The 10,004-nt window shown below is 17.2% G+C and overlaps 2 protein-coding genes across 2 annotated transcripts; one reads left to right on the top strand and one right to left on the bottom strand.

The window, feature by feature from the left end:
* Nucleotides 1–1,037: 1,037 nt before the first annotated feature.
* PGSY75_1007900 (putative eukaryotic translation initiation factor 3 subunit 7) lies at nucleotides 1,038–2,669 on the bottom strand (the record flags this gene model as incomplete). Its single annotated transcript, XM_018785846.1, has 1 exon — nucleotides 1,038–2,669. One exon carries the CDS (start codon nucleotides 2,667–2,669, stop codon nucleotides 1,038–1,040), a length of 1,632 nt encoding a protein of 543 aa, XP_018641463.1.
* A 1,777-nt stretch (nucleotides 2,670–4,446) lies between these two features.
* On the top strand, nucleotides 4,447–7,398 carry PGSY75_1007800 (hypothetical protein; the record flags this gene model as incomplete). Its single annotated transcript, XM_018785845.1, has 1 exon — nucleotides 4,447–7,398. The coding sequence occupies one exon, from the start codon at nucleotides 4,447–4,449 to the stop codon at nucleotides 7,396–7,398; it is 2,952 nt and encodes a 983-aa protein (XP_018641462.1).
* Nucleotides 7,399–10,004: the final 2,606 nt, after the last annotated feature.

The following is a 10,004-nucleotide window of genomic DNA, read 5'->3' as shown; positions in this document are numbered from 1 at the left end:
TATTATATATACGTTTTATGTTTTTTACTTTAAAATAATATACATGATTTATATAAAAAAAAATATTTTAAAGAATATTTTTTTTCTTTTTATTTATTAGCATATATTATTATACATATTGTATGTATATATTATATAAATATAGTATAGTAGTATATATTATGTATACCCAATAAAAGAAAAAAAAAATAATAAATAAATAAATATATATATATATATTTTATATTTATTATATATATTAATATATTTTTTTTTAAAATATATTTTATATATACATATATTATATATAATATATATATATCCTATGATTCTTTATTTCTTGTACTTTTATAATTTAATTTTTTATAAGGATAAATAAATATTTTTATGAAAAATATATTTTTAATAAGAAATATTTTTAATTTAAATATAAATTTTATGTATGTAATAAAATTGTTAAAATTCAGACTAAGAAATAATAAAAGGTTTTTCTATACTAATTCTATTTTATGTGTATAAATTTGTTAAGTCATAAAATGTATGTTTCTCTTCATATAATATATATATATATATATTTATTTATTATATTATATATTTAAAATTTTTTCGCTGTTTAAAACTGTGTGTGATTTTTTTTCTTTCTTTAACAGTAAGAGCATATTTTCTTTTTTTTTCATACCTAACCTGTGCATTATAATATTATATATATATATATATATATATATATATATTTGCAAATGTTTTAAAAATATATTTTTATATTTATGTAGTTATAAATTATTAAAGTTTATATATATATGATAATATCATTAAAAAGAATGTGATACAAACATATATGTATCTTTTTCCATATGATATGTAATGATTTCTTTTTCTTTTTTTTTTTTTTTTTAAATGATATATGTGAAATAATTTAATATGTAAAAATCGATATGAAAATGTGCAATAGTGATAAAAAAAATTGATGAAAAAAAAAAAAAAAAAAAATGGACATATAAAAAAAGTTTACAATATATATATATATATATATATATATATATTGATATATTTCATTTTTATTAATTGGTATCGTCGTGAGTACAGTATAATCTTAGTAAGGGCTTTAGTGGGTCCTTTAGAATTACATAATTACCATCTGGTTTTTCTGCTAAGTTATCAATAACAAATCTAAGAATACCCCACATATTTTCATATTTGAGTCCGATTTGTGTAGATAAATCTTTTGTTTTATGTGACTGTATGGAAAGAATATGATGATTATCTGGATCATTAGCATTTTTTCTTGAGACAAAACCTAGCTTAACATCATCACAACCACTTAATAATGCTTGTGATATAAATTTTTGTAATTTGGATGTATTATTACGTATTTCATTAGCTAATAGAGCTCCTTTTTGGTTTTCGATTTGTGATCTCCAATTTTTATGACTTTTAATATCATATTCATTTAATGCACATACATAAACATATGATTTGTTAACACCTTTAATTTGTGAATGTATTTCTCCTCTTGTTATTAATGTATAATTTTTTTTATTATTACTATGTATTAATGGTGGTATTTGGAATTTTCTATATCTATATAATATATCATTAATTTTCATATTTTTTATATTAAAATTACTGGATTCGAATTCTTCTGCAACATCATTTTTTAATATAACTTGTTTTCTAAATCTTTGATTTATTTTAACAGCTTCTATACCTAATGCTTGTAAACTATTAATTTTATTTTCATTATCTTGTGTTGGTGCATCTATTGAATTTTCATTAACAGTTAATAAATCTATTATAGAATCATCATCTTTATCTATTACTATTTTATTACCTTTTTTTTTTATAAGTATATGCCAAGAATATTTAGATTGAACACATGACATCAGACAAGATAATATCTGATCTGTACTAATAATAATAATATTATTTTTATTATTACTTTCTTCTTCATTTGTAAAAATTTTATTTTTATATTCAGAATTTAATATATTTATTAAATTATTATCTTCTTTAGTTTTTGGTATTAAATTAATTCCTTCTTTAATGTGATGAAATAATAAAGGTGGATTCTTAACATTTATGTTTTCGATTTTTTTATCATAAAAAAAACTTTTACCTTTATAAAATAAATCTTCTACTTTTAAATTATCAATTTTTATTATTTTCTTAGGTAATTCATTAAACATCATTTCACATTCAACAGTCCACAGTGGTGTGGGTTCAATACTCCATTCTGTAAAGATTCTATGTCTTGCATTGATTCTGGCTGTTTTGGCTTGTTGTAATAATTTCTGTTTCTTTTGTTCAGCTGTTTTTATTCTACTACTATATAAATTATCTTCTTCTTGTTGTTTCTGTGTAAATGCTTGTGTAGTATTTTGTTTATTATGTAGTTTTTTCTTATTAAATATACTACCCTTTTGTTTTTGACCAGCACGTAAATCCACAGTCTGAAATTGTAACTCTTCTTCAAAAGCATTCACATCATTCGAATTTTTATTTATATCCTTTGTATTCTTTTGATAAGTATTCAAAGTAAAATCGCACACTTTTCCTATCCTTTCAAATTTCATAGATGGCTCAAATTGATATTTTTTTATATCGGGCATGCAATAATTTACAAGTTCCTCATTTTTTGAATCAGGACCCCACGTCCTGTTGCTAATAACTCCGACCAAGTTGAAGTTCGACATTGTCATAAAAAAAAAAGGGGATATCTATATGTATAGGTAAAAAAAAATTTTTTAAAAGGTCAAAAATATTATAGCCTAGTATGTGCCACACTATATATATATATATATATTATATATATATATTTTACTTTTTTTATTCTTGCACTATTAAAATATATATATACAAAAAAATTATTTTATAAATATAAAATATGAATTGTTTCCTTATATAGTAATATTATTCTTAAAAATATATATATATATATATATATATATATATATATATACTTTATTATATTATGAAAATGTAAAAATATTAAAAGCTCATATAAATATAAAAATAAAAAAAAATTATGAAATATTAAAAGTCATAAAAATTCATGGAAAAATAAAAAAAAATATATATAATAATATTATTATATATGTAAAATATATTTTTTTCTTTTTTTTTTCTATATACATATTATTAACATATATAAGAAATATAATATTATTATGATATATATATTAATATATATAATAAACGTATAGTTGAATATATATATATATATATATATTTTATATTTACCGTAATATTCTTTATATTATTTATAATTATATATATTAAAAAATATACTTATATTACAACAATAAATTTTTTAAACCTTTTATTTTTATTCCCCTTAAAAATTTATTCTTTTATATTTCCTATATAATTAGTGCGATGTAATAAAAAAATAAAAAAAAATATAAATAAAAAATATATTATTATATATATGTTTTTTTTTTCTTTTAAAATAAAAGAACAAAGTATGAAAATATATCAAAAAAAATATTTGGAAGGAAAGTTTTTTTATATTGAAAAACATATATATTATATATATATATAATATATCATTATTTAATAAAATATTTATTATTAATAAGGACAATTAATAATTATTACCTGGTATGTTATTTTATTTATTTATTTTTTTTAATTTTTTTTATGAATAATGTTAAAATATCAACACGGAAATATGTAGATATTACGGTTTTTTTTACTTTTTATTTTATTTTTTTCCTTTTAACGTGTAATGGGGCATATTTAAATAAGGTTATAAATTTAGTTATGTATTTTTCTTCTTTTTTTTTTTTTTTTTTTTTTTTTTTTTTTTGTAGAAATATGTTCTTTACACTTAATTTCTTACATTAAAAATTAAAATAAGGAAAAAGGAAAAATGTATATGTTCATTTTTTTTTTTATATTGATATGTGTATATATAGTCATATATAAATATATATATAAATATAAATATATATAAATATATATATATATATATATATATAATCAAAAAAGGTACGTTCCTTGTTTTATTTTATTTTATGTTATATGGAATAATTTATTTTTTCTTCTTTTAATAACGTGCAGATATGTGTACTTTGAAAAAATTTGAAAATTTTATGTTTTAATAAAAAATATTTTTTTTTTTTTTTTTTTTATTCGTTATTTCATTGGTTATGTCTCATATATATATATATATATATATATATTTAAAGGCCTATCTGAAAAATAAATAATTATATTTTTATTATGATTATTTTTTTTTCTTTTATTACTTTTCCTTGTTAGTATTGTATAGATTATTTAGAAAAAATAAAATATATATATATATATATATATATATATATATGCTTGTATTTTTTTAATACAATTAATTGAAGTAATACTCTTTGTCCTTATATTATCTACAAATTTTATATAATTAAGAGAAAAGAAAATATAAACATTAATATGCTTTATATATATATATTTATTTATTTTTCTATTTTAATGAGAATGATTAGGTCAACATATAAATTTAATAGAATATTACTCAACAACTTTAATGAAAAAAGAAAAAATTTAAATATAACACACTGTGTATTTTTATATACACATAACATACATTCGTGCTTTTATAAAAAAATACATACAAATAATAATTCACAAGAAATAAAAAATGATACTACCGTAAAAAATAATAATAATAATAATATTTATAATAATAAAGAAAAAAGTAAGAACAAAATTTACTCTTTAAAATATGTTTTTGCTGTAGGTTTCTTATTTCTATATGGAACATTTGAATGTATAAATATCATACAACATAATGAGGATGTTCAAAAAAAAATAAAAATATATCCTAGTTTATATAATATTATTGATAAAGAAATTATTCCTCTTAAAATTAAATATGACAAAACGTTTATACGATTTAAAACATATATAGTAGAGTACATGAAAAGTATTGAAAAGGTAAACGATTATTTTATTCAAATAAATTCTCTTATTTTAAAATATTATTATAATTTAAAACATGTAATTATTATAAAAATAACGCATTTTTTAGATTTATTAGAAAAATTCAAATTACTTATTACAAGCCAAGAAACAAATCATATGGTCAAGAAAATTAACGAGGATTATGAAAAAAATATAAACGAAAAAATACATGAACAAGGTAATCGACTTAAGGGGGGTGATACAAGCGATTATAGAAATAATAATGAAAAGATCTATATATCCAATCATTCTGAGGATAGACTAATTCAATCCACATCAAAAAAAGATGATATAAAAGATTACGAAAATTTTTATATATCAGACGAAGGAGAGGCAAACAATGTAACTAATAATGATCCTATTGATAATACAAGAAAGATTATTACAGATGTAGATGATAAATATTTACAAGATGATATAAAAGACATCGTTGAATTATTAGACAATCAAAATTTATTTCATATAAAAGATGTTGAATATAATAAAGAAAACAAATCAGATATTATCAATAAGAATGTTAATACAAGTAATTATCTAACCGATTTGGATCTTTATGAATATAATATGAATATGGAAAATTATGCAGAGAATAATGATGAACCGACCAAAAAAAATTTAGACGAAGAAAAAGAATATCTAGATAAAGATTATAAAAATTTTGAAGATCATCAAAAATATCCAAATGGTGATGATTCAAATACAATATATATATCAAAAAACGAAATGAATAAAAATATAGATTATCATGATAATACTAATTATACTGTAAAAGGTGAGGAAAAGGATATATATACAATTGAAGAAAAAATAAATCAAAATGAAAACTATGATCAAAATATATATGTTGAAAATATGGATAAAAATATTTATGAAGACATCAATAAATATGCGCAGATTGAAAGAGATACAAATTATATAAATGAAAAGGATAAAGATACTATAATATTAACATATAATAATGAATATGTAGATAACGATGCTGTCAAAAATATATATGATATAAATTTAATTCAATCACTTGATGTAGAGAAAAAATGTCCTATTACATATTCTGAAGAAACAAACAAAAGTAACAATAAAATGGTTAAAAATTGTGAGGAAGGAAATGTAGATAATATTAATAAGAATATATGTAATCATGATGAACACAACAAAATAGATACTCCTGATTTGGTCATGAATAATGTGAATGATATAAAAAAAAAAAATATAAATGAGAAGAATTATAGAGATGGAAGAAAAAAAATAAATAAATTAAATAAATCTAAAAAGGAAAAAAGCAAAAAAAGTAAACACAATGTTTCACTACAAAATCATGATAACAATACAACTCATATGAGAACTTATAAACAATCGAAGAAATATAATATAATACAAAATATGCTATATAATGATAAACATTTTAATAATATATTTGACAAGAAAGTCAAACAGTTTGAAGATAAAATAGATAAATTAAATGAAAAACAATTAAAAAATAAAATTATAAAAATGTTTGTGAATGAATTAGTTAGTGAAAAATATAATCATATATTATTAGAAGATGAAAAAGGAACATTAATAAAAGTACTAAGTATAAAATATAAAGATATATTTTTAAAAAAAAAAAAAAAATTTGAAAAATATATGAAAAAATTTTTGTTAAAAAAATTGAAAGCAGATGAAAAGATATTAAAACAAAATTATATGAAAGAAAATAAAAAGTTTCAAAATTATATGATCAATATTAAAAATGAAGAATTAGAAAAAGAGAAAAAAAAAATTGAAGAACAATTTCAATTATTACAAGAAAATTATTTAAAAAAAATGAATATATATATATCTCATATTAATAATATAAAAGATATATTTACAAAAGAAATAAACAACAAATTTAATTTACAAAAGATTAATAATATACAAAACAAATTAGTAAATCTACAAAATTGTCTACTTCATGATATATCTATTGAACATATATTAATAGAATTAAAAAAAGACTTACACAATGATATATATTTAAATAAACTCTTTAAAATATTACCTAATAATTTTTTTTCTCATATATTTAAACCATCTAATAATAATAATGAAGAATTAAAAAAAGAATTTTATTATTTATATGAAGAATGTGTTCAACAAGCATTTCTAAATAAAGATGATAATTATTTTAAACAAATCTTAGGAAAAATAATGTCTTATATATATATTAAATATGAATATACATTAAATAATATACTCATTAGTTCATCTAACCATAGTATTTTAAAAAATAATTTATTAAATCTATCATATGCTTTAAGTAGTATACAACATAATAAATTAATTGATACCTTGAGATATACAAACGACTTAACAGGAAATTGTAAGGAAATATTTCTTTCTTTTAATGAGCATATAAAAAATGTTATCTTATTTAAATTTTACCTCAGATTAGTTGTCTCAAGAATAATGCTTCTTAATAAAACATTGAATTCATGCGACTAAACATCCAAATATTAGTATATATATATTACATAAATATTATACATATATATATATATTTTTATATATATATATTTATATAGGTTCATATATATATATACATATTAACAAAATAAATGCAAATTCACAAACTATTACATATACACATCTCAATTTATAATTGACCATAAAATAATATAACACAATGATATATGTGGATACACAAAAAAATGTGCCTGTCAAATATATATATTTATTTAAAAATATATATATGTATATATATTATTAAGTACACGTATACATAAAAAAAAAAAACAATAGAGAAACAAGAAAAGTATTTATATAATTAAAAAAAAAAAAAAAAAAAAAAAAAAAAAAAAAAAAAAAAAAAAAAAAAAAAAAAAAAAAAACATATAAACACATACACCTATTTAATAACTCTTTTTACATGAATTTCTTTTTTATGTTTTCTTTTTTTTCAATAATAAAATTTTATGTGTATTATAATTTCATGTCTTCTATATATATATTTCGTCTTAATAAAAAAAAAAAAAAAAAAAAAGGCAAAAATTTTTTTAAGTATCAACGGTTATGTGTATACATATTAATATAAGACATAATAATATTTTATTGAACATAAATATGTGTATATAAAAATATATATATATATATATATATATATATATATATATTATAATAATAATATTTCGATTAAAATGAAATATGTATATATATTAATATATATATATATATGTGCATTTTAATTCTAAATAATATATTTTTATATGCACTAAATATATTTTAAGATCCTTAAAACGCATGCAGTATTTTTATTTTATCTCTTATCTTGCGTCATATATATATATATATAATACATATTTATATATGTGTACCTTTTATAATTTTGTTTTAAAAAATAAATATTAGGATATCTGTTTTCTCTAAAATTTTTCCTTTATAGAGCATGCACTATATGGAAATGATGATATATCTATATTTATATTTATATTTATATATTTTATTTTATTTTTTTTTTTTGAAAAAATGCTGTATTTATAATAGTTTATATAATAACAATATAAGCGAATATATTTCACACACAAATAAATCACAATATATTAATACATATATATATGAATAGGTTTCTTTTTATAATTTTTTTTTTTATGTGCACATAAAATAAATAAACAATATATATATTTTTAACGTATCCTCTTGTAACATTTATAGGAATTAGGTTATATAACTATTGTATCGATTATATAATTATATTATTATATATTTTAAGAACTATATATATATATATATATATATCTTTACATTTACATTATATAAATATATTTATATGAAAAAAATTTAAATACACATGTGCATAACTTAATATTAAAAGAAAAAAACAAGGCTGTTTAGGGGTTGACATAAAAATGAATACCTATATATAAATATATATATATATATATATTTGTATTTTTTTATTTTTTTATTTTTTTATTTTTTTATTTCTTTTATTATTCCTTTTATTTGTGTGAAGGACATGTTTTTAAAAAGCATATGTTTTTTTTCTGTATATATATAAATGTTTAAGTAAAAACTAAAATATCATTTCATATATTCTTATAACATCGAATAAACAAAAAAAAAAAAAAAAAATATTTTATAAAATTAGAAAGCCCTTAATATATTTTTTTGTATTGATAACTAAGTGAATGCCTTAAATAAAAAATTCTTTCGATACATAGCATAAATACATTGACATATGAAGGTATTTATTTAATTTGTTCATATGATATTTAAGCATAAATATATTTGCTTATAATAAAATTAAAGTGTTCAATATAATTCTATTTTTTTTTTTTGACATATATATATATATATATTCTATTTCTTAGTATGTATATATAATGCACATGTTTAAAAAATAAAGAAAAATATATGTATATATATATTTTCTTTTTCAATTAAATATGAATGCAGATATAACTGTATACATAATACATATACAATAAAATTTAATGGCTATTTACATACTATAAGGGGATATAGATGCTAATAAATTATAAATATTATATATATGTATATATTACTTTCATCCTCCAATATATATTTTACAATATATATATTTATATGTATAATAAAATATATTATATATGTATGATGATTGTTTTAATAGGGCTTTCTTATTTGTGTTTACTCTTTTTATTATAACCTACATTTATTGACATTTTAAATATAAGAAGTACATTATAAGAGCTACTATTAAAGTTGCATGACACATATAATGCATGTTATAATATGGAAAGTTATACATACATATATATATATAATATAAACGTTTCGATAATATTATAATATAAAAAAATAAAATATAGGAACAAACTAAAGGGCTTATAATACATACACATTGTTTAAATAAATATGTATACAAAATATATATGTATATATATATATATATATATATATATATATATAGATATATATTTATGTATATGTATAAATTTTTTTTTTTATAAATAAGGCCTATAAAATTTTATGACTTTTTTTTTTTTTTTAAGCATTATTTTGTTGTATCGCGATATTATGTACACATAATAAAAAATAAATGAATATTTTCTTTTTTTTTTTTTTTTTTT

Source organism: Plasmodium gaboni, chromosome 10, assembly GCF_001602025.1.
Source record: "Plasmodium gaboni strain SY75 chromosome 10, whole genome shotgun sequence".
In the NCBI taxonomy this organism is placed as follows: domain Eukaryota; phylum Apicomplexa; class Aconoidasida; order Haemosporida; family Plasmodiidae; genus Plasmodium; species Plasmodium gaboni.
This window is presented reverse-complemented; position numbering and strand designations above follow the sequence as displayed.